The sequence below is a fragment of the Buteo buteo genome, chromosome 2 (genome assembly GCF_964188355.1).
Source record: "Buteo buteo chromosome 2, bButBut1.hap1.1, whole genome shotgun sequence".
Taxonomy (NCBI): Eukaryota; Metazoa; Chordata; class Aves; order Accipitriformes; family Accipitridae; genus Buteo; species Buteo buteo.
The window spans coordinates 62,290,745-62,317,049 of NC_134172.1; the positions used below are offsets into that span (position 1 = coordinate 62,290,745).

Sequence of the window (26,305 nt, forward strand, 5' to 3'; positions counted from 1 at the left end):
AGCTCCAGAGAGTCCCAGGCAGCAGAGGTACCCAGGTGCCAGACTGCAGCAGTCCAAATTCCAGCCATGCTCCCTCAGCTCCACGTCAGACTGTGATCCAGAACTTAAGTTTTAAAAGTTATTAAAGTCTGAAATAAACCATTTGTTTCACAGTGGGAATGATTAATGAAGAGAATTCATATTACCAGTGCTTTTCAAAACTAATTTATTAAGCTGCTTTTTTGGCATTACCAGATGAGTTTTACTCCCAATGTGAAGCTGCTCAAAGTTCAAAATTAATTCCATGGAAAAACTGAGAATTGATTTAATTTGGGGACCGACAATAAAGATGACACCTGTGAAATCCCTTCAATTTATTTATTTTCTTTTTAACATTCAAATCTGGCAGAACACAGAGCAGCAATGTGTCTGTTGCTCACATTCTGCTCAAGCTTGTAGAATGTCTGTTCTAGTAGAGGGCTAGAAATATCCCCCAAACCCTTTCAGTTTAAGGACACTCAGGTCCTGGTTCACCCAAGCCAAAGAAAACTGCCACTGCTGCTTTGCTGTGAGGTGGAGGAGATGCAGATTACTCAGGTCAGGTTTCCCCCTTTTTCAGGGATACTGTAGCTACAGCTATTATTTACTTAATGTCATCTTCACCAGTCTTGGAAAAGGTGGAAAACAATTGCAGCGTGCTTCTGGGGCAACCTATCACAGCTATTAACCATGGAGAGATTAAAGTAGAGATTCCATTGTATTGCTCTTTGCAACAGCTGCCCTCAAATTTCTACACATTACTAAAACACCACCACAAACTATGCCTATAAGCTAAGAAAAAAATATTGTAAGACTGTAAAACATCACCATCTGGTAACTCTTACCATTACAGTACCACTGACCTTAATGCAGTTGAGTAGGTAAGTGCTTACCACATCCTCTCTCTACAAAATTATTTTGGAAATAGTAGAGCTGAAGAAGACAGCTGCGTAGGAAGCAAGCCTAAATCAGATTTAAGGCAACATCTTGAACTAAATTATTCATTTCCATACAGAGCAGAAATTTATTAATAGAAAACACAGTACAATCTATGCAAACAGGCAATGGTTTCTAGTACTTTGTGTAATTGGATTAAGTCTTAAATTAGAGAAATGCTGGGTGAGGATCAAAAGCAGCAGAAGAACGAGGTATGTAATCTGGTTACACAAACACCAAACCATCAGGAGACAGAGGTGCTGCTGGGCTATCCCCAACCTATTGCTGTGTATACAAACAAGCATTTGTGTTCCTGTTCCAAAGGCATGTGATGCTGAAGGACAAACCTCATGTGTACCTGTAACCTGTTCTAATACTCTGTGTCAGCCAGAGAGAAATGGCAAGTCACCTCCAAAACACAGATTCTGCCAGAGGACAGATACTGGCTCTGCTGTCAAATGAACTGAATTCAAGAGACCTACAACAGGACTACAGCTGACAGGTTGGGTTTGTGTTCCCAAATCAGAGATCACAAACTCCTACAACCACACAGTATTGAGGCCAATAAGCAATTAATGACAACAACTATGTGTTGGGGATGGAGCAAGATGTACTTCTCCATCTCCTGCCCTGCCTATGTATTACAAGAAGCAGTTAAAGCCACAACTTTCTTGCACTCTGGTCAAGTATCCAATGTCATGAGCAAGGCACCCAGCACAGATTTAGAACAAACATGTGGTCCTTCTTACTCCTGCTCTGAGGGTAAATCCCCCCTTCCCCAGCTAATGCAGGAAATTGGACCTGCCTAGATCCATAATAGTTCAGGGTGAATTAAACCACTTGCAGATCAGCTCTCATCTGCCCAAGTCTGGCAGTGGGTTGGTTTTTTCCAGCACTTTGTACCACTATTTTGAGTCAGTAGGGTATCAGTAGAGTATGCAGCCTTCCCCATGGGCTGCAAACAGAACAGGTTGATGTCTCTAGCACTCTTCCATCCCCTGGGCAGTGGGCTCAAGGTGCCACAATCTGCAGACACACAGCCTTTGTAAACCTGAATCCTACACAAGGAAGACTTGAATGTGCAATGGCACAGGCAAGTCCAAAAATATTTTGTGTGACTGCTAGACCCCAGATCATCTTAACCCCTAAAGGCAACCTGGAAGATAAGCCAGGGGCCATGTTTCCAGCCAAGGACAGTCCACCTGCTGACATGATGTGCCAAACTACATTTCGGTATCTTGCTGAAGACTATGAACATCTTAAAATCTCCTGAAGAAGAGAAAGTAGGCCATATTCTGTGTCTCCAAACCCTCAATGTCCTTGGGAACTAGACCTGAGTAACTGCATTAAGTTATAACTAGTATTGCAATTACTCATTAGTTGCTCTGAAACTTTGTGTTTCAGAGAGTTGCATAATGGATGGAAACAGATCAGTCACTGTTAGTGGAAAGGCACCATTCATTTTTCTGAAGGCAGGAAGGAGGCAAATCCCTTTCTTAACATAAAGCGCATACATTTGCTTTGCTGTAAGAACTCACTGACAAGAACAAAAAAGCACAGGTACTTCAAATACCACATCTGCATAATCAGCCTCTTTAGCACACTGTTGTCACAAGCATACAGAAAGCAAAAGTAATGTTTAAGTAAACCCCATGGAAGGACTGTGCTCATATGTTTAAACATAAAAGTCATGTTTCAGTCCAGCTAGCAAAAGCTTTCCAGAACTCAACACTGCAGTTTTTCAGAAAACACAGTTTTTAGATGGAAAGCCAGTGATGGGAAGAATCAGAGGAAGAACTTCCCAAGAAATCAGAATAATGACAAAAAATTTCCAAAATAAAATTCCATTTTAATCATTTTTAGCTTTACAGTATTTGTTGCTATAATGTCAGCAGAAGTCAAAATCAGTACTTTAGTGGTGACACTAGTTTTAATAAGATTAGGAGCAGCTCCTAATTTAGCAGACATTAAAAAAACTTGCTTTCTAGATCAAAACATCTTCTGTGTTGTAACTAATATCACTCTAGCACTTTGAACTAGAGGACAAAAGAACTCATTGTACAAATCAGAAGAACAATGGTCCTCAATATCTTAGGCAAAACGTTTCAATGCTGGTGAGAACAGCTCCCTGTTATTCATACAGAGAAAGCAAACCCTTCCTCAATTGCTAACGTTTCATGTTATTTCGTTACAATCAACAGAAGATGCTTTAAAACATCTTGTAGTCAATGCCACTGTGTAGCAATCACAAGCTGGCTTTAATGATTCCATTAAAAAATGAACAGTTTCGATTCAACATCCATGACATCAGCAAATGCACACGATGGAGTATTTCAACAACCTCTCAGTAGCAGAATACCATCTCCTACTGCACAGCAAGCAAAAATAAAGCAAAGGGATTGGGCAAGGATAAGCAAACTTTTAAAAACGCAGATTAAAAAGCTTCAAACAAATGTACTTGTGGAAGAACTCAAAAATTGAATCAGTAAAAACCTGGGCTTATTGAAAAGTTATACCTTCAGTGGAAAAAGTGGCAAAAAATTTCTCATTGAGGTCTGTCGTTAACTCTTCAAACATTTTGCCATGTTTTACTCTCGGCAAAGGCAACACTGAGTAACTCTACATTTTCAATTAATTGCAGCAATGCATAGAAGCTGTTGTACAGGCCAGCTTTAATTTCTTTCCTCCATGGGTTTACGCATGTCTTGTCTTTTCTGGTTCAGCTGAACTCTGCATGTCCTGGACTTGCTTATTCCCACCTCACCTTGTGAGCTTTCTGCAAATACTCTGCCAAATCCCAGACCCATCTCCACACCCCAGGTCCTCTTCTTCATGGTGTGTGCTGGAGGGCAAAACACATCTCTCCCTCCCTTCATGTGGGTGGGAGGCAGCAGAGGAGAAGTACTAGCTACAGATCAGATGAAATGCTAGCTTATAACAGACTGAAACATAACGCAGATGTATTTGGATAGTTTTACAAATATATCAGCATATTCCTTCATTTGTATTTAAAGCAAATCACCTGGAAAAAGGGGACAGATTTAAGCTAACACAGAACACCTACTTCTCAAAGCAGCTGAAGAGAGTCTGGAGATAATAATAAAAACACAAGCACAGCTCTATTAACCGTGCAGATCACCATACCATCTGTCCATCAGCAACCCAGACCATTTAATCCGCCATCTGCCTGCAAACATTAGAAGAAGCCAAGTCTAGATTTCACTAGGATTCATACAGCTTTCAAGTAAAATGTAGGTCTCAGATTTAGGTTAATACATTTTATTTCTGAGAATAACCTCGATTCATATTGATAAAGAACCCTAAGCCACCATGCTAGCTCTCCTTTTTATCTCCATTGCAAATGGTTATCAGATTACGTGGGGGTTGTTTCAGCTGATGCCCAGGCAATCTGTTATTTGTCAGGGTTAATTGCAGTTGCTTATAGATGAACAGTTTAAGAAAACCAGAGCACCAGTATCTGAAAGTCAGCTGTATCAGAAAAGCTAAAAGCTGCTTCACACCACATTCACCCAGAGTAACAAATTTCAGAAGCAAGAGGATGCTTGTTCTGTTGACTTTGCCCAGATCTGATCCTGGCAAGTTATTCAAAACTAAAAACAAACACACTGGGGAAATTAATAGAAATTCACAACGGCATCACCCACTTTCCCCAAAGGAAAGAAAGATCTTACAAACCTTAAATATACATGTTACCTTGAACAGTAACACATGCCAAAGCTTTACAGAAAACAGCGTGCCTAACCTGTGTGCCTAGCACTACGCAACTCATGGAGTCAGTGACGGTGCTAACGACATGCTCATGAGCTGGGATTCAACTAAACACTTATCCCAGTCATAAGCATGGATCAGCTGTAGAAAATATTTTAAAACTTCATCTTCCAGCCAGAAGGGGGTCTAGAGGCACTGCAGGATGAACAAACACTATGGCCAGATGTGTTACTGCTCCAGCTGTATCCAAGGCAGAGTTCTGCAGGGGCATGGGTCAGTCCTAGAAGGAGCTGGGATGGACTTACAGCAAATCGCCTCATGGCCGAGGGCACAGAATAACACAGGCTGAAATAATACAGGACTCACTCCAGTACGTCAGTGTCTTGTACTGAGGAGCTCAAACTGGACCTGCACTGTCAACAGGGTTGCCACCAGTGCTGACAGAGGGCTCGCCCTGCTGGCTGCAGCCTTGCAAGAGACCTAGGATGTGGTTGGCTCCATGCAAAGCCACAGCTTTATCTCCATTTAAAACAGCTTTTTTTTTGACTATTAGAAAAATAAAAAGGCCTGAAATGTGTGTCTTGCATCACTGATGCCATGCTCTCATACTGCAAACACTACACTGTGTAAGATAATATAATCCATCCCACAAACCCCCTAAATTTTTGTCTTAAAACCCACCAGGACCCTTGCAGATGTTACTGCTACTGAAGGCTGATCCAAGAACTTCTGTAACTGGAAGCCATCTTCCAGTTATCACCCTTCGTGAATTTGTGGCCAGTTTGTGCCCGAGATCCTTCCCAAGGCTCTTCCTCCCTGTGAAACTCTGGACAAATTAAACCCCTGCCTCAGCCTAAGTACTTTTAAGTCTCTCTTTACACAACAGGATCACCATTCCTCTGATAGTGAGCAAACTCACTTTGAATTCCCCCTTCTCCAACACTGGTAAGTAAAGTCACATCAATTCTGCAGAGGCCTGAATGTGGCAGCCAGACATGCTTTGCCAGATTAAAAAGCAGCAGTAATTTTTCACAGGACAACACAAGAGCGCCACTTCCTAGTTTAGATACTGTTCCTGGTATTAGCAACTGAGGCAGAAAATCCAAGGACCCAATGCACCATCTATCCTCTCTGACAGATTTCAAACAGAGACTTAATCCACCCCTTGGGGGTACCTTCCAGGTAGGACAGAGGCCCAAGACAGGTGTGCTCTGAAACCATACCTTGTAGGGAGAGCCACTGGAGGGAAGTGAGGCTGGGACAACATTTACAGTCACAAGAGACACTGTGTTAACTTCTTGCTAAGAAAAATATTCTAAATGAATTACCAAGAGGGCTCCCAGAAGGAACATCTTGTCTCCTGCCCAACTGTTGCCATGGCCACCAGCTCACTGCTGATCTAAATCAAAGCACAGAGAAGCAACAAGCAAGTCCTTCCCCGGCCCAGCACTCCTGAGAGCCCCTCTCCCTGGCTGCAGGGCCGCTTGGTAGCTCTTCCCGCAGATCAGCCCCAGGGTGGACAGGGAGCCAAGACAACAAACAGCACCAGAATGTGCGGAGTGCACATAAATTGGTGGTTGCAGCACCATGTTTCTCTGGGGCTCGCACAGCTTCAGATTTGGGGTGTTTTTTAAAGAAGGGCGCAAAGAGGCTTTGCTTGTTGAAGGAAAGTGTAGAGCGAAAAGGCAGCAGAGATGCACAGCTCCGTTACAGGGACTCCTTCCTACCTTCTCACTCTGCTCAGGCTCCCAAGACCATACTGCTCACAGACAGGCAGGGCACGGGAAAACCCAGAGTTTTGTTGGGTCATTAGAGAATTTACAGTAAAGGCTCAGACACTCAGGCACTGTATTTATATTCTTTCCAGTCATGGCAGACAGGCCTCAGTAGGCAATGCGTGTACTACCTAATGCTCTTACTCAAAAGCATTGCACCTATTTTTACCCATTACCCATCTGACATGGGAGCACTCTGTACCTCTAGAATAGAGATGGAGAAGATTCAGAAAGACAGATGGAGACAGGATGGTACAGGGAGGTGTTTTGAACCCATTACCTACCCTTATTAAAACAGAAAGATCATTGCCTAACACTGTTGCCACTTCTAAGACTAGACACTAAGGTTTCAACGTGCTAAGATTAGTAATTTTTATACTTAGAGGCTTTAAGATAATACTAAAACTCACAATGAATCAAGCTAAAGCAGTACAGTGACACGTGCTTGCCCAGATGGGGTGTACTTTCAGTGTCTGATATCAGGAGATGGAAAAACTATCTTCTTAGGACTGTATTTATTATATTCCTGTTCTGCACACACTAGCAGAAGGTTTTCTGGAATCATCTATATCAACAGACTCCTATAAAAAACTGTCACGTGATGTTCACAGCTCTATCCCCTAGCTGCACCACTGGTGTAATACAGCAGCAAGAACCTGTCCTGTGCTAAGCAGAACACTACAGTCACAGCAGCCTTCTAGAGCTGAAGAGAAAGAAAAGCCGCCGGCTGCATATCAACATGCTGAGCAGGAATTCAGCAAGGTAATCCAGCATGGTAAACGAACCTGCACTCTACAAAATGCACCACGTAATCTCAATGCTGTGCTCCGCCTAACAAAGAATGTGTCCTCTGTCTTGGATGCTTGGGGTGCAACCACTCCTCTAAAAGGATTATTCCTACAGCAACCAGAGTGATCAGGCTCATCTCCGCACTACTCTGTCAGGTGAATAACCTTCCAGAAAATGACCATGGCTTTGTCATGACCCAGGCCCAGCAAAGCAGGGGTGCTATATCTGGGGCAGCTTGGTGACTTCCATCTCCTCTCAACACAAATAGACAGAGGATGAAAGCTCCTCCTTTCCAAGCCAGTGAACCAGATGGGATGTGACAGAGCTGCAGCTTTTCAGCATATTGCATGTTTCCAAGAAACTGCTTTTCAGGAGACCAGCCATCCTGCGAGATGTGAAGCCTTGGCAGAGCAGTCCAGGTCTGCATCTCAGAGCTCAGAACAACGTGCTGTCCATGAAAGGGTGAAGGGCAATTTCTGCCGACTAGACATATTCAAGTTCTTATTGATTAAACCTTAACAGGAGCTAAAATTAAGATATAAAGCTTTTTCCTTTTTCACATCTCTCTCTCAGCATTACTGATGGGCCATGGGGAGTCTGCCCGTAGATCCTTGTCTCCTGCATGTGTCTTACCTGACAGTCGAAGTCTTGGAAGTTGCGAGCTGCATTCTGTTAAAAACCAGAGAGAGAAAAGAAAAAAAAAAAAAAAAGTTCAGCACAGTACCCCAGAACACCCCCAACAACATCGTGAAAGTTGCCTTCAGAGACCTCTGCTTCAGCATAGTCTAGCCTGACTGCAGTCAGGACAGCAGCAAAATATGAGACCCGTACAAGAAAACTCATGCAAGTTCTCCCCGTTATTATACAGCAAGGTTGCTGGGGGCTGTCCCAAGGCTGTCAACCAAGGAGAATACCTGTGGACACCAGCTGAGAGCATTGGAGCAGGGACAGATGTACACAGGAAGGACCCTGACCAAAGTCAGGCTGGTTATGAAGTTGGGTTTTGTCTGGCCCTGGTGCCCATTATCAATTTGAATGCAAAACTTTTGAAAGGATTACCATTAGGATCTCACCTAAAGAGCACAAGAAAACAAGCTATGCAGTCAGCTACTCTGCAGTAACTGCCGTGTGCACGGTATCATTCCATGACAAATGCAGTGACCTGTAAGCTACTGAAACCAGAGTGCATGGAAACCTGGCTCAGCAATTAACAACTGACTTTTCCCAGAGGGTGACACCACACATACAGGTGAGCACAGTTAGTACAGCACACATTTGGTGTACTGCAAATTTGAAGGCCTGCAGTAACTTGTCTGTATGCCCACATGCTTACTAAGACTCTGTCTCTGACCACAGAGTAGGTTATGCTACCGAGTCCTGTCAAATGCTGCAAAAGGCTGAGCAAATCATTTGAGACAGCATTCTAGCTTATGTGTTTTAAGCATAGCACCTTAGTGCTAAAATTACAACTAGGACCACATGACAGAAACACCCCAAACGTTTCTTCTGGCTGAGCACCCTAACTCCTCTCTGTGCATAAACAAATGGCCCTGTTTTCCTCCCCCCAAAGCTTTGCCACATTAGCAAGAACACAGGTTGTTACCTATGGTCTTCAGCCTGAGACGTTTAAGTTGAGGTATCTGCAAATCTGTTTTAAGAATCCCCCTGGTGTTAAGTATTGAACTGTGTCAATGTTTTGAATATGACATGGCACAAAGCACCAAATCCTCAGGCTGGGGGAAAAAAAAATAAATAAAAAGCAGCCCCCTCTTATTTCAGTTTGAGATCCTGAAGTTAGTTGAGGTTTGACAACTCTGCCTATGCCTCTTTCCCTACTCTGTTAAATGTAGGCAGTAGAGCCTTCTCACCTACCAGGTCGTAAAGAAGGTCGATTCAGTCATCCAATGCCACAGTGATTAAGGACTGTAACAAAGCCTATGAAGAAATGAGAAACTTCTGTATCCAGCACTGGACTTGGACAGTGCATGCTAAGTAAAGGCTGATCTGTATTTGTACTGAGAAAAGCACAAGATTCCCCTTGCAGGGAGTGGGGAGGAAATAAAGCAAAGAATGAAGGTCTGCAACTCTGTTGCTTGTTGCATGGCATACCATGATGCACAAGTAGCATTAGGGCTGACATGTCCTGACTCCTGGATACTTGACTTTAACACACCAAGATCTGACTTTAAACCATTAATATATTCCTTGAGAAAGTTTAAGATTAAGGCAAGTTTTTCAGGCCTCTGAGGGTGTGATGGCTGCACCTCAAAGGCAAAAAGCTAGCTGGAATGACCCAATCCACCCTAAGGGCTGTTCATTCAATCTCCTGAATTAAGCTGTTGCATTTCAGTAAGTTTTCACTAAGGCTATATTAATAGGAATCAAAAGTGCCAGAATACAGACCATACAGAATAATAAAGTGTCACTGGGATAAGTTTTCTGATCAGGTTAAAGGCAGTACTCCCTTTTTCTCTTTCAACTAAATGGGAACATTTGAAGTTGATTTTTTTTTCCCAGTATAAAGTCACTGCATTTTAGTGAGCCTGAATGAAGTGAACATACATAATCTAATGTATTTTACTTCCCTACACTTGCTATTAGGCCTAAGTTACACACAAACATAAGAGTGTTTGTGTTCTTCAAAAGTCAGGCTTGTAATTTTTTGCTGACTTTCATTTGAGACAAATTTCCATTTCCCAGGCAATTCCACTGGTTTTAGAGTTTGAGTATAAAGACACCAGAGCTCCTTTTCTCTGTACAGCAGCCTTTGTAGCTGAAGAGTTCATAAGCGCTCACCCATTAGCACCTTAAGAGTTTTACTGTACTATTTCTGGCCATTAATCCATATTGGCTCAAACTCCTGTATCTAAAGTGGGTTGGTCAGTAAAAGTCTTAGTGAACTGCCAGCTCAATACTTTTTGGACTCTGATATGCTGCACAGAACAGCACATTATGGCACCACACCCATATGATCCATAAAACTATGTCTAAAAAGTACATGTATTATTTCAAGCTTGAAAGCATTAATAAGGGCCAGACCTCAAGAGACGGTAGCTCCCCTGAGGCATTTCTTTTGTTAAAACAAAGTACAAAAAGGAGAGCCACAGCACACTTCTCTTCCCATGCAGTGCTGAAGATGGTTCTGGAGCCACTCTACATATTTTTTCCTGCTGAGATAGTATATACTTCCTGTAACTTCAAAACTGAGTCAAGGAAACCAAATACCACTTTGTATGTGCCCTTCTGTATGCTGGTTAACACCACTGGGCTGTTTAGGTGAGCACTTGGCATTTAAACCAGAACTGTCCTAGCTATTAGATAAAAGAAGTCACTGTGTAGATGACACCATGGCAAGGACCTGATGGGACTGATTGGGCAATACTTGACAGAGAGACTGAAAACTTATAAAGTGAAAAACACTTGGTTTCTGCATGCTTCAATACCTCCTACCTAGGTCAGCTCACTGAAGCAAGGGCAACTACCTTCAAACTCAAACACTGAAAAACCTAGCAGAATCATGAGCAAGACCTGGGGCACTGCATTTAGGAAGCTTGTTTTCTGTAAATGTTTATCTCTCATTTTGAAATCATAAGCTGCTTCCAAAGCCTTTTGGCATTTTCATCTGCTGGTCCACACTGATTTTGTTCTTCCAAGACTCATCCTCCCTGGAAACATTTTAAAAAATTATGTTTAAGCTATAGTGGAAGCCTAGTAGTCAGCACTAGGCTGTAAGAATAGGCAGCTGGACTGCAGATTTCAGCTGAATTTTTAGAGTTCACAGATATTAAACAGATATGGTAGTACACTAAAAAAGTGACCAAAAACCAAGCAGCACAGACTAGAACATAGCAGAATTTCAGAGATTTCACCCATTTTGTGTGGGAGTCTGCCCTAGACAGCGCAGTCTTCCGCAAGCACACAGTGAGCGGACAAAGTACTGTATCCCTTTGGCAGCACTAGCTAGTTCTTGATGTCAGCCACTAAACAGCAAAGCATCAGGAACGGCTTCACACACCAAACTTGGCTGTGAGGTATGGAAAGTGACCAAACTGCATTGCTCATAATCACGATTTGCAGATGCAAGATTCTAGATCTTGTTGGGATGGCCCATAATGACTTAGGCACTCAGAGCAACAGTTTGTGGCAGAATCCAGTGAGGCTAGGGCTTTTCTAAAGCCCAGATGGCTCTCTTCCAGCCCACAGAAGACAGAGTGAAAGCCTTAAAGACCTGCTGCAATACAATGATTTTCCAAAGTTTCAGACTGCTCTAGCTAGGCTCTGCAGATATTAAGAGGAAATGGCTTTCCATTACTAAATCTAGGGAGACAGGGTTGTTTTGGGGGTGCAAAACACAACGGGATAATTTCAGACAAAAGATTTTAAACAAAAAAGTTAAAAAAAAAAAAGGGATAAAACCCAAGGTTTCTCTAACAAGCAGGAACTTATACAGGTTCTACAGCTCTGCCAGGTCAGGAATGGTATCACCTTTCCAATTTCTGCCCTGCCTTTGTAAATCCTCAGTACAGGCATGACATACTGTTTGGCTGGGATTCCAAACTTACCTGAACTGTGGCGGTCTGCCTTTCCCTGAGATTTTGGAAGAGTGTGTGGTGGTGGATTATCAGAGTGGGGAAGCATTTACTGTTTTTCAGTACTTAAGGTAAACAGGTGTCTGGCAAGGAACCCTGATTGCCAGAATAAAGTCAGCCAGAGTACACCTGTGAGAGCAAGTAGCAGCTAGCATTACCTTATCATTCAGGAGCGGTTTGATCTCTGTCAACTGAACATCCTGCAGTTCATCCATGGTGCTGTAAGTGGAGCCAATTAATCCTCAGGGCAGCAAATGGGTGATTCTGAAACAAAGGCATATTGTTAGAAACAGTATTACAATAGATGCTAGCCAAAGAAAGCTTTAAGATCTTTCATTAGACTTTTATATGGTCAAACTGAAGCCTGAAAGTCTAAAAGAAGTTGGTTCTTGGTGTAACAGAAAGCACCTGTAACTGTAGAAGGCAAACAGCCATGCTTGCACTGAATGTGTCAGTTATGCTACTCCTTACCCTTCACATTGCCTTGCCCATTGAAAGCTGTCCCTGAAAGCTCAGGCCTTTCTACTGAGAAAGTCAGGATCCACTTCCATGCATTGCTGGTACTTCTGCCATAGTCTGCCTAGAAATGAACTGGAAATGACTGGAACAGCAGAGTGAAAAACTGTGTTCAGTATGCAGGAGCACTTATATCTCACTGCCCTGCCTGACACACCTTAACCACAGCATCCAGCCACTGAAGACAGTGCTGTGCCTGTAACCCACAAGACATGCAGCCAACACTGCATTCGCACAACGGAGACAGAGGTGTGGCGATCCAGGTAGCTTGTTGGCAGAATGTAAGACAGCCCAGAACCCAAGGCAGCCCTTGTTTTATGAGGTGGGATATAAAAATGGCCCCCAGATAGTCCTGGTCCATTTGAACACATGCAAGGTAACACTGTTAACTGTGCAGCCCAAACAATCATTCTTCATCAGGTGGTACAGAGGCATCAAAGGAAAGAAAAAAATGCAAATCAACAGTATGCGAGGTTGCTGTGTGTCTACGGGAAATCACTGCTACCACAGAGTCAGAGAAGAAATCCTCTAGTATAAACACAGCAATGAGGATAGACGAAAAATACGGCAGAATTTACCAGGGATTTAATTTTTCTTCTTGAGGCTCTACCTGTGTTTCTAGACAGAATTTCTAGAGCAGGCGGTTGCAGCACTATGAAGAGCACTCTGGCAATAGGAGATGATCACACCTGATGGTACAGATTATTTGGTTGTTCAGGAAAACTATACATATTACTGTAGATGAAATAAAAGAAGTCATGGACATAAGTAGGGACAGGAATAGGCATGTGGTGGGCTTCCTGGGCATTAGCTGAGTGTGGTAGAAAAACAACTCAAATACTGTCACAAATCAAACTCATTATCTAAGATAATATATTGCTGCTAACCACAGAAGAAAAAAAGTGCAAAAAGAATACTGCAGCTGTGCTTCTCCAGCCACCTTAATTCCACACAAACACGCACTGCACTGGAAAGGAAGGGTTCCTCTTACCCCAAACGCTGTGCAAAGCTACACATTCTCATCATCCCCCTTTGTGCCAGGACTAACATTGGTGTGGCTGAAGCCACCCTGGCACAAAACAAATCATAATGCCTTTTCCCTCTGAAAATCAGCCACAGCAGCTCCCCTCTTTTAGCTCCTTTGCTTTGGGAAACTTGAAATTATTCTTCTTTTTCAGATTTATTTTTGCTGTAAAACACATCAGCTGTGAGAGTTCCAAGAAACCAGTCAATTTACTGGTAACATCCCTCTTACCCCATTAAGAATTTTTATTCAGAAGAGCAGTAAGAGTCATTATACAATGCACTGTAAGCCCCAGAGGAAGAGCTAGTTACCATAGCCGTAGGAAACAAAAAAAATATTTTATACTAAGGAATTACAACTTTTGTATATACTGGGACTGATTAAGAGCTCAACATCTACCAAGTTCTCTCCAAAACAGCATCCCACAAGGTTACAGACACCAAAGGAGTTTCAAACAAGCCTCACAAAGCTTATCTGCAGCAGATGACACAGTACTAGAACAACCACCTCATTATTTGGGGACCTTATTCTTCTCTTATGCTCTTATGAAAAGACACCCACTGGACCTGATGGCAGGCAGGAAGGTGATATTTATTCTTGGGGTCACCCAAGAGATCAAAGTTGTCCACTCTACCCAAAGGGATTACAAAACTGTGCACACACCAGCCACCTTTCTGTGTGGGTTTTTATACACAAGGGAGTAGTAAGTTACACTTGTTTTGTGGTTCATGCATCTTAGGGTCACACCCAGCATTTCTGCCTAAACCAGAGTCTACAGTAAAGCAGGGCATCTAATAATCACTCTCTAATCTACCAAACTTTGACTGACCAAAGAACAACTCAGAGCACAAATTGCTCTGTGTTAGATTGCTCAAAGATATTTTTGCTAAAGCTTTGCAGATATGCCTCCTAGTTTCCCCTGCGCTATATAAGGAACAACTCCTCCCAGAGAGCCCTGGGATGCATACTGCATAAATCTGCCCAGGGACATCATTTGCTGCTGATACAAGCATGCAAGCCCATAAAGTATGTAAAGTCTAGAGAGAGGGAGACAGACACATTTTGTAAATCCCATGCACCACTTCAAGCATTTGTTATATAAGAATAATAAAAAACTAAGTAGGTGTTCAAAGCAAGGATTATCAAATGCTTTTATCTCATCTACCTCAATTTCATACTTGGTCTCTAAATGCAACTACAGTGCACACAAACAATGTCACTCTGCAATTAATTTATCTCCCTGGTCCACTATTGTTCCAAACACTGTTTCAGGGGAAGGGGGATCTCAAGGGGCTAAGGCAACAAACTGCTATGTTACACCTGCACTGTGTGTTGCTCCTTTGTTAAAGCAAGCTGGGCAGCAATAAGAAAGGCTGCTGTTTTGGATGCTGGGCTCAGAATTAGGTAAAACTTTTCAAGAGAGAATAGACTACCTTCCTTAACACCAGCTGGGCTCATGCAGCTGGGAAAACTTCTGTAGAGGAGCATGCAGGAAGAGCAAGAGACATGCTCTACATGCACAGTCTGCAGCACAGTGAGCTTGGGAGACTGGCTCAGAGCAGACTGTAGGAGCAGGCTGCAGGACCTCCAAAGGGGCCAGAGGGAAACGAATGCTAAGGTGAGCCAAGAAGCCACTGAAAATTTCTGAACTGAGATCAAAATCAGACAAAGATTAAACCTGCACAGCCATAAATGGCCAGATGGTGGATTTCTTTTCTGAACCTTTTGATTCTAATCTGCTCATCCAGCGAATCTGAGTTTTTTTTCTGCTTTCCTAAAAACTCAAAGCTTTTGAAAGTTTTTTGAAGGAAAAGATACAGGGGGGCCCCATCACTGCTTGCAAGCAGCTTTTTTTAGATTGCTGAACCAGCTTTCTCAATCCACTCACTTGTGAACTCTCCAGAAAACGGCTGTCACAGCCTCAGGACTTAATTTCAATCCATTCAGAGGATATTCTGTAGGCAGATGCACACACTTTTCTCTTCCCAAGGTCTCAGCAAGCTGAATGTGATTGCCCTGGACCAAATCTGGATATTTAACAAGTTATTACAGCATGAGATCTGACTCAGTCTACATGATTGTTCACCACAACTTCACCTGAGCACCCTGCTATACTAACAGGAACATGGCTTCTGGTTTAAAACATGGCAAAGGGGCACATTTGTCCAAAAAAGGCCACAAAAATTTCTCAAAAGAGAATGCTTTGTAGCAGAGAGACCTGGTAAATCACATCTCCAAATGCAGAGGCAAAGGGGTATTGGTGAGCTGCGCTATCCTCTGCTCCAAACATGTCAAAGACTCCTTGTAAAAGATCTGCAGACATGCCTGCCCAGGAAACAATCAATTCTCTCCCTCCACTTCTGTTATTTAGAGAGACAAACATGTCATTTTGTAAGCTGAAAGCAAGTTTAAAATACCACAACAAAGCAGCATAAATATTCATAACACACAGAAGAGCTCTGTAGAAGACGGGCTACAGGCAAAGCAAAAGGTTTGCCTGGAATGATCCCTGTATAAATCATACATTTTTCTATAAATGTCCCAGTACCACCTGCTTTGCAAGTATTCCTCTTGACTCCATTTATGTATGGTTATAATTACACTCAAATACCCCAATTTAAACCATCCATCACTTTCAAAAGGCTGGAGTAGACTCTTTGCTCTTTGAAAACCATTAAGACAAGAATTGAGGAAAGACATTTGGTGAATCACTAGCAGAGAGACTAGAAATCAGGACAGGACACAGAAGGCTGCAAAAAACCAAGGCAGGTGAGCCTCAGAAAGAAACCATCTACCTATAAATAAGATCTGAAATATGTGCTCACATGCTTACTCCAAGATAAAGGTGCTCTCAATTTATATCATTTCAATATACAAAAAAAGAAGTTGTGTTAAAGTAAGTTCAGTAAGTCAAGAGCTTGAGTACTACAGACCTGCACCCACAGAGCCAGCAGTATAAACTGCACCGCCTGTGGGTACTTCGGCTCTGGTTTCTAGTTGGCGAAGTTCTAGCAGTACTGCTCCCCATAGGGTTACAGGCTGCAAGAGTTGGATCTTGAATCCCACTCTGTGGGCACCTCCTTGAATATTCTGTTTTATTACAGAGGTGCAATATTTCCACACTGTTTAGGAAACTCAGTGCCACAAAATCTGGTATTCAGAGGCTGAAAATTCTTGTTCATTCATCTCGACTACAGCTTCTGATTTGTTAACTCTATAGCCCATTACACTCCTGCTTTGTACGTTAATCACACTGAGGCAAAATTACACAAGGCAGTTATCAAGCTATGCTACAAAACATGGCATTAAATGTACCTAAATATATGCTCCCTTGTTGGGCAGCCCAGCAGAGGCTGGCTGAAGAAGCTTCCTTTCTAGGGATGGATTACACTTACAGTCATGACAGCTACCCACTTCTTACAAGACAGAAAGAAGAAATGCTGCTCCAGGGTGTGCAAAGGGAGATGGGAACAAATTCAGAATGTGCAGCCATTGCAAGAACCAAAGTATGCTACTCATGGTCCTCAGGTTTGCAGCTCAGGCGTTTATTCAGCCACATGTGTTGTACAGCTTAGCTTTTTCCTTTCTACATAAGGGGATTCCTGCCTCCTGTGCCTCCTTTGCTTCTCTCTCTCTCATACACACTGGAAGACAAGCTGCCTGATGAGGCTCCTCAGTGTGGTTGGGCAGACCACAGTCTTGGCGTATAGATCTTAATTAAATATGTTACATTTATGGCCCTTAAGACCTTTGGGCACTCCTGTTATGTTGCTCCTCAGTCCTTTTTAAGCCTCTTGATAGCAGTGTGCTTCTGAACCACCTGCATATGCTACTCTGTTTTCTATACTGAAATGCTGGCTGACATGGTAAACTTCGAGCAAAACAGGCAAAGGGTCCAAATTCACTTTCAAAATACTTTCCTAGGTTACTCACTTTGTGTTCCAGCTCATACATTTTTGGGAATGCACCGCATGGTGCTCCACTTCCAAGACAAACTGCGAGCCTGCAGAGAGAAATTACATTCCGCTTAACCAACACAGTGCCAGCTACTGCACATGAGCGACAGCAGCTTCCTAACACAGCATGCTTTTACCTCCTTTAAATCTGGGCTACACCCAGGACAGAAATGCCAGCTGCTAAAAATACTTTCTAAGGAGTTTAAATGAGACCTACATTTAACAATGGTTTTGTAAGGAAAAGGTCCGTGCCTAGCTTTGCATTAATTTTGGAGAAGGAGTCCAATTCTAATTACAAGAATCATCACACTGCCACGTCTGTAACTGAGCTCAGCTAAGAGGACATCATCCTTCATCACCGTTTGAATTAACGGGCATCAATTATAAGGCTGATTAAGCAAGAATGCAAGAAAAATGTATAAGTCTTCAAATTGTTTTGGGTTACCTGGACCAGTGCCCATGAAAACACTGAATCATGCCGAGCTCTCCTGTATAGTACAGTCCAAGAAGTTTTAGAGTGGGGATACCCAGGATATAAACTGGAATGAGAAATTTCTCCTATGAAAATGATGCAAATTATTGTCTCTGAAAGAGCCTTTTCTGGACATGGTATCTCTTTCAAATAGCTTTGCAGCACTTCCCTTAATAAGCTGTTCTCCCCAATGCAAATGAAATAAGCAATGGCCATTATCATCAGTCATGTTATTCACATGATTTTTCCATGTCCGTTTCTTGCCCAGTGGCAACACTCTAAAGCAATACCTGCATTATCCAGCATCAGCAGCTCACACAGCTCAAACTAAACCACAGAGCCATTTTTATTAGTTTTATGGTGAAGGACATGTTGAAATGGATCTGTTCAAAGATGCTTTCCCCTCTACTGAGTCACCTGCTTCCATAACCCCGTAGTTCAGGAGGTCCCACCCAGGCATGGGTGAAGGCTCTTGAAGACTTCAGTTGGACATCTGCCCCAACCAAAACATTTGTAGCTCTTCACCAGCACTACCACCACCGCATTCACTGCAGCTACTCCCCATGCCATCTCCACTATCTGTCCCATGACAACACCTTCAAGCTCTCACCCACACAGAGGCAAATATGTGTAGCTCAACTCAACTACTCTGCAAGCACACATTCTCCCATCTGACACAAGGGAAGTGGGGAAATTGGTCTCTTCAGCAGCAACTTACTCTTAAGCAGCTTACAAATAATCTGACTGCTTTCCATCAGATCCTTTGGTTCCCTCTGCAGTTTTATTTTCAAGCTTGTTTCTGCTTTATTTCAACTATGCTTCCTACTAACTGACTGTGCGTTTTTACATTTTAAGTGAAAAAAAGTTAATCAAATGTGAATATGTATCCCATTGAGCAAAATTAAGTGTTGCAGAGCAAGATGGATTGGAAATCTGTTTAAATGAGATTTTAATAATGATTTTTATCATCAAGCGGCACATTTCAATTTACTGAAATTTAACACTAATTTTGCATTTTATTTATCTTACTGAAAAGGTTGCATTTTCACTGGCTACCAAACATTAAATTGCATTGATAAATAAAAACTTTACACCCAGCTGAGCCTTCTTGCTGTCTGGGATGAACCACCATTCAATTTACAGTATAGCTAAACAAACATCTGACTAGACCTCAGCTTTCATGTTTTGTAATACAATTGTGATTGATCTTTTTTAACTCATTTCTTTTAAGCGCCATTGGGATGGAAGAAAAATATTAAGATCAAATGCATAAGAAAAGTTTGTAGAGTCACTTTCATTTTAAAAATAAAACTACCTTAAATGCTTTGTGTTCACTCATATATATAAATTGTACAACCTAAACTGATGTAATAACATATATTCAGCAGTGAAGGAATTACACCAAGTAGTTTTGGTCACATCTCTTGGTATGTGTAATGTAGTGCAGCCTGGATAAACCTAGCTTAATGCGGGGTACAGAAATCATCACAGACATGTGCAAAGCTCAGGAAGAATGAATATATTTGCTCCTCAGCAGCTAAGACAACACAACTGCTTCTGGTATCAGCTCATTCAGGTAACTAATACCCTTTCATTGTCCTGTGTATGTACATACATCTACATCACTTCTACTAATGCCTTTGCAGAGCAAATCCATACCTTTCTTACTTCATTCTAACTTGAATAAATGGATTTTGGCCATCAAAAAATAGTATACTTGCAGGCAAAAGCTGATCAAACATTTCAACATCTCCAAGTTATCCACCAGACATGGGAGAGACCTTTTGTCACAGCAAATACATATTGTTTAGTATTAAATATTATGTCTGTTGAATATAAGAATACAGACGTACAGAGAAAACAGATTTAACTCTCAGAATGCAGTTCCACTATTTTAATGTGCTCTAACTGCAGACCGCTTGCAAAAGTGGCATTCACAGGATTGACGTAAATTTTAAGAACATATTATTAAGAACAAGAATATACAATATTTCATATTGTATGAAAAACAAACTGCTAAAATTAGATTTTTATTACATGCTTTTCCCCCCCTTCTTCCTCATTAATTAAATGTATCTTTCCCTTACCCATGTAGCACTGTTCCTTGGACCTTGCCAGAACAAGCTCTTTCAGTCTGGCTTGTTGCCCATCCTACATCATCTGAAGGACACACTCTCCAGTATCAGTGTCATTACTTCAAAACCATCACAACTGCTGTACTACTGTCCTTTCCATCATTTCCAGTCTGTGAATTCTTCCAAGCAGAAAACATCCTTGTGTGTGTCAGGCTGAATTTTATGCCCTTTCTCAGGCAGCTGGCCAGCGCAGGAGGGGTGACTCAAATTAACACAGTTAAAATCAGTAACAGATATACGGCAACTCGGAATTAATTCAGGATGCAATTTCATTATTCATTTAATATAATTGTGGGTTGCTGCCAAAAGGGATGCTCCTGTCCTCTCTACACCAGCCAGAAATTCCTTCCTCTCCTTCCCTTGCACCAGTTCAATGATGATGCAGGTAACGTGGCAAGTCAGGTCTGCTTACTGCCTCCTCAGTTGTTTTTTCCAGGACTAGTTTTCACTTGGATAAGTGAACTGACTGATGAAAAGGCTCCTTTAGCTCCTTCTCTACCAACTTTTTTCTAAATCTGTCAAGTATAAAGACCTTGCTTTGAGATTTGATTGTAAGAAACTGGGGTTTTTGGCAGTGTTAGCTCTTCAGTTGAATCATGGAGCAGATAAAGTATGTGCTCACAACACTGCCAGATGATATGCAGGGGCCTGTGCTTAGCTTCAAGATATGCTAAATCTAATCAATTTAGATAAAGTGCATACAGAATATAAGACAGAACTCAGTTTGCTAATCTACAATTACCCTACCTTGTTGTAGGGTATTATTCAGGATAAAGAAGAACTAAAATTTCACCTCACAGCCTCTGAAAAGGAACTCCAGCTCACTTCCCTGCCCCTCCATCCCCTTGCAGCTGTGACCCAAACCCTGCCTGACGCAGTCTGGCATGCCTGATGGCAACGTGAGCAGATTTAATGCTGACTTTTTGCCAGGCTAGCTTTCTGCTCTTTTAGTGAACTGAATGAGCCTATCAGACAATCACATGAACATCAGGACTGACTCATGTAATGAGGACCAGACTGTAATGAGCTCTGGAGTCAGCTCCAAATCCTGCAGTCTATGTTGAGGATCATGTGCAACATACAGAGTAGGCAAACATGCAAATGAAGTTGTTAATTCACTACAGTCTTCATGGTGCTCCCTGGATACAACTAACCAGGCCTATAAATTAACATCTAGCACACATCAGCATGGGCATTCATGTTATAAATTTCTGAAATTGATAGAAGCCTTTTGATAAAGCAGGTAATAATGTCTTATTTCAGTGCAGGTGGAAACAGATATGGGATGCAGCAATTGACCACATCTTATTCCAGCCATTGTGAGCAATTCTGGGAGCAGTTTGTAAACAGCTGCATGAATACAACACAGACATAGGATAGAAAACACCAAATGCTTCAGCAGGAAATCAAGACTGCTCAGTGTGCCCGAGGCTATCAGCTCCCTGCAAGGAGGATACTAGTGGAAGATCTGCTTTTCAATAGAAACCACAATACCATAAGGCTAAAAGCTGTAGTGTGAGAGAAAGCCACCCAACCTGGCTCATAGACACTAAATTTCAAGAAAAGTAACTATTTAAAAAATGAGGCAACTTGTCAAAAGAGAATTAAAAAAATAAATAGAAAAAGCAACAAAAAGAAGGAATCCTACAAGGACCCTGGAGACTCTTAAAAATGCTTTATGGGAAGCCCAGGTAATGTGTGTGCCACTATGCAAGCATAAAGAGAGCCACCTTACATCCAAACCCTGCATGACTCAATAGGAAGTTTAAGGAGGCCATCCTGGGAACGGCTGGAATTTAAAAGAAGTGGGAACTTTATCCAGATGAGCAAAACAGGAAATCCCATAAGGCATGGCAAACCAAATGCAAATGGGAAACTAAGAGGACTAAAAGAAAGAGAGAATTCAAATGGTCCCTTGGCAAAGGATGCTCAGACTGAGAGTTTGTGTTACTTGTTTACTTGCTAACTATGTTACTCAAACATGTCACAACCAGGAAGCCAGCTACAGAGTGGATGAGATCACCCGACCACCCGATGTTCAAGGGGCACTGCGGACCAGCAAATACTTGACATCAGCCATCACTTCCAAAGCTACCATGGAAATCCCACACCAGCATGTTTTGTGGTGCAGACAGAGCACAGGAGTTAGAGCATCCACAGGAACATCAGGTGGTTCAGTACTTGTGAAAACGTTTGAAAGTTAAAACTCATTGAAGAGTTTAATTTATAAACACATTTTTATTCTTGCTACATTTGTAAAACTTGGGGGTGGGGGATGTTTTTCCTAAGGCACAGGTTTGCTTTCTACTGTTTTAGTGAATTGAAGCAGCTTACCCTGTGATCACAGGAGCAAGGGAGCCAGTGCAATGGTGGGAGTGAGGGGAAAGGAGAGGAGGATACGACCCACCATTCAGGAGAACTATTAATAGAGCTCAAATATTCAAGGTTTTAGAGGTAAATAATTTCAGGACATTAAAAAAAATGGTTTGATACATTCAGGAGAACAGGTCCGTAAACAGACACTGGATGGCAAAAAAATAACAAAATGGATATATCCTCCAGTCTCTATAGCCCAACCTGTGTGGATCCTGGGAGAGGAATGGGGAAAAGCAGCAGAAAGCTGGCCAGCCCATAGCTTCTCCCTAAACAGCTTCCCCCACTGCCACTGCTGGAGAATTGGATGACTAGATGCACTGCTGGGCAGGCCAAACAGCATCTCTCTTACGTACGTCTTTATCTAACACACTTCACATGACACCCTTACCATGCATTTCTCTACATGCTGAAACAAGCAAATAGCAGAGAAGCTGCTCAGCACAGCCCAGGGTGCTCAGCCTGCGAGGAAACTACAGAATTACCTGCCCACCAGCATCAAATTGGTTTTGACTGGGCCTGGATTTGGGCAGTTACTCTTCAATTGTGAAATAAGCATCACCTGAGCAGGGACCCACCACCCTGTAACCCCCCAACTATATACGGTAAGATGGCAGGTTCTGGACAGCCAAGTCCCTCCCTATCACCAGATTAAGTCACCTCACGGTGAAATGCAGAGGTGAGAGAGATGTATTTCACTATCAGCTGTATCAAAAGGAGGCCAAGAGCTCCAAAACAGATGCCAACCCTCCCTCCCTTGCCAGTAAAACCCATCCATCAATGACACAAACTGCTTAAATTCTTTGTCCAGGTGCAGAATCATGCTACAACAGGCCTGGGATATCATCAGGTATGCTGACCTTCAGCTAAGTTCAGCAAGTTTGATGATAAACAGGATGCTTGAATCTGGGTGGCAGCTGCCTAGAAAACATGTTCATGTGGGTTTCCTCAGTGTTGGTCAGACGATCAGACAAGAAAGAACAAAGCAAGAAAAATTATTTTCCTGCAAAATGCTTTAACTATTTCAGGAATGACATCAGTTGCTTCTGAGGTTTCAGCAGCAGAACAGGGTCAGTGTCTCTCTCAGATGCCCCTGCTCGACATGGCTGCACAGCTCTGAGCAGTCTGGGTCCCAGCGGAGTGTAGGAGGCAGCACAGAGGAGCCAACTGCTGCTGGTTCATAAGCTCTTATGACCAAGTGGCATTTTACCCAAAATAAAAAAAAAGAGCTCTTTCTGATGATGGGCCTGAGCTCTGTTGATCATTGCCACTTGTGGCTGCTCAAGTAATTTGTCACCCTTGACAGGCTCATGGGGCAGTGTTTAACAATCTCATCACAGCCTCATGGAAATCTCTAGGGTCTGATTCCTGGCCATCAGTAACTGATTTCAAATCACTATTCATAAGAATGACTTCTGTTTGAAGTCAATTATAAAACTACATATAAAGCAGATGCCTAAAATATCTTCGGAGGAAAGCGATGTTTTCCATCAGATTAGGAATGCCTTTCTGAAAGTAGCTGGAGGCCAAAGGAGAATGGCACTCTGTACCAAATATGCCTTCCCAAATTTTAAGTTTGTCAGATAAGACCTAAAGAGGAATCTCTGACCTAATTACTGGGTGCCATGTGCACCCATACCCAGTTTGCTCTCCACAGATACCAGTGGCTGTTCTTGGTTCTGGATGCGAGTTTAGAACTTCCTTCAAAAGCCCGGGCCATTAGTGCCTGAGATCAACCGAAGTATGACAGACAAATCCTCTTGAAGGTGCTTCCTGCCCTGGTAAGATCTTGTTCCTCCAAATCCTAGCCCTACTGGCATTTTAGGCAGGAAAGAATTTCTGTTTCCCTTTTTCTCCATCCTTCTTCCACTCCCTTTCCTCAGTCATTGCCACACTGATTCACATTAAAATTTGTGTGGTCAAAGTTAGAAGCTGAAGCTATCTAGTCAGTGAACTGGACTGTGTAAACAACTTATACCAAGAAAAGAACAGTTTTTACAAAGGTAGGTTGAATCTGCATGGCTTTTGCTGCAGTATCTCTCAGGTAAAAGTCATCTTTTCTTTTTTGTCTCACCCAAACTTCTCCAAACTCAAATCCATGGTGTAGACCAACTCGGAGTTTACTTTCTACTAAGAAACAAAAGTATAAGTTAAGATGATTCCTATTAAGTGAAATTCTCCTTTTTAAACTTGGGATACAGCAAGAACATTCATAAGCTTAAGAGAGCTTCACATCATGTATCTCAGAGTGGAAATCCATGATACCACAGACACTCCAACTAGGACATGTAGTTATTGTAAACAAAGCCCTGAAGATATTAAAACAGAAAGATTTTACTTCTTTCAAAAGTAGCTGAAGATCTCAATTCAAGTGATTCAGTTTCAATACTCTAGTTCTGAATGAAGTGGAACCATCACATGGGGTTCACATTTAAGCCCTCCACGTTTAGAAAGACTTGGTTAAAACAGATTAATTCCTGATTTCATTCCCTAGAAACCAGCATGAGACCAAGACATAGCACACCAAGGCGACAGTGAAGATAAAGCTGAGTACACCAAAGTCTAAAACTAATTCCTCGAGTAAGAACTACTAAGAGGAAGTTTTTCAGAAGTCTCTTCACAGCCTCTTCTGCAGGTGAAGGTGTCACAGCAGAGACATTGCAAGGTTTTCATTTACAGGATCTGAATGCAATAGCAGAACAATGTAGGCTGGAAGGGATCTCTTTAGGTCATCTAGCACAACCTCCTACTACAAGCAAGAGTAATTTCAAAGCTGGATCCAGTTGCTCAGGGCCTTACAGATTTGAAAATATCTAAGGATGTAGATTCCTGCATTACACACCATTCTCATCACAAAAAATTGTTTCCTTTTATCCAATGCAAATTTCCCTTCCTGCAGGTGGAAGATAGATGTATAAACAACGAGACTTTTAACCTAAAAATATCACAGAGCAGAATAAAAATAAAAATGAAAATCCAAAAGTAGTGACTGTTACAGCCACACATCAGCACTATTTAAAAATTCCCTTTCTAAAACTGTTTAATAATGAATAAGGAATCAAGTCAGATACTTCACATTAAAGGCGTAGATGGAGCAGAAATTCATCTCCTGGTAGGTTTTTCAGGGCAGATGTTAATATGTCAAAACAGCAGGTTTAACATTAAATTGATCCTCACCCCTGAAAAATATTCACTATTTTCCAGAATAAGAACACATGAAGAACTACACAGGATCCATGTAGCACAAGATCCAGTTTGATACAGTTCAAGAGCAAATGCCTAGGAAACAGCAAAAGAATAGCACCAAGTAATACTTCCTCTTTGCTCATACATCCACACATACCTCAGACGAGCGTCAGTCTCTCTCAGGTCCTGTAGAAGCTTCTTCCCTAGTGCACTGAAATGCTGCTGTTCTTTCTGAACACAGAGATTATTTATTCTTAAGCTTTATGAAAAACTGGTAAGGCAGCCTTACCCGTGAAATCTAGTTTGGTGCCTCTCTCCTTCCCTAACAGTCACATAAATTATGAACATCTTTATGAACATCTGTATTAATATACAGAGAATACTCTTTCATCCCAACATGACAAAAAATATAATTCAATACAACACACACTCCAGAAGATAAATCAATGACTAACTTTTTCCGACAGGCCATTTCAACAGCTCTGAGCAGCTATAACTTTCCGGAAGTCAGCATGTCTCGTCCAGAGAAGGACCTTCCCAATGCAAGGCCCTTCGCAAACTGCAAGCATTACAACACCAGCCCTGACCCTGCAAAAGCCTGTTGATAATACCTTCTCTAAAGACAGGCTAGCTTGCCAACACTCACCTGGAGAGAAATTATAAAATATTTTTACCTGGTTTTAGTATTTCCTTCCTGTAACATTACATTCACATTTCTCCCATATTAACCTTTAAGCAGAATTTAGTTCAAAGACATTGCTGATGCAGTCATCTCAGAAATAAAATGAGAGCCCTAGTTAGTTCTGG

The 26,305-nt window shown here is 42.0% G+C and overlaps 1 protein-coding gene across 3 annotated transcripts in view; it reads right to left on the reverse strand.

The window, feature by feature from the left end:
- Positions 1-26,305, reverse strand: part of NDRG3 (NDRG family member 3) — a 64,314-nt gene that overhangs the window by 23,200 nt on the left and 14,809 nt on the right. For 2 of the 3 annotated variants that reach the window (XM_075057817.1, XM_075057808.1), the window contains exons 3-4: positions 11,995-12,100; positions 7,881-7,916 (exon numbers count right to left, since the gene is read on the reverse strand). In XM_075057817.1, the coding sequence (XP_074913918.1) occupies positions 7,881-7,916; positions 11,995-12,051 (93 nt within the window). In that variant the 5' untranslated portion in view covers positions 12,052-12,100. Of the gene's footprint in view, positions 1-7,880; positions 7,917-9,119; positions 9,183-11,994; positions 12,101-26,305 lie in introns of those variants that run through there. The other variant, XM_075057826.1, reaches the window with a different exon arrangement.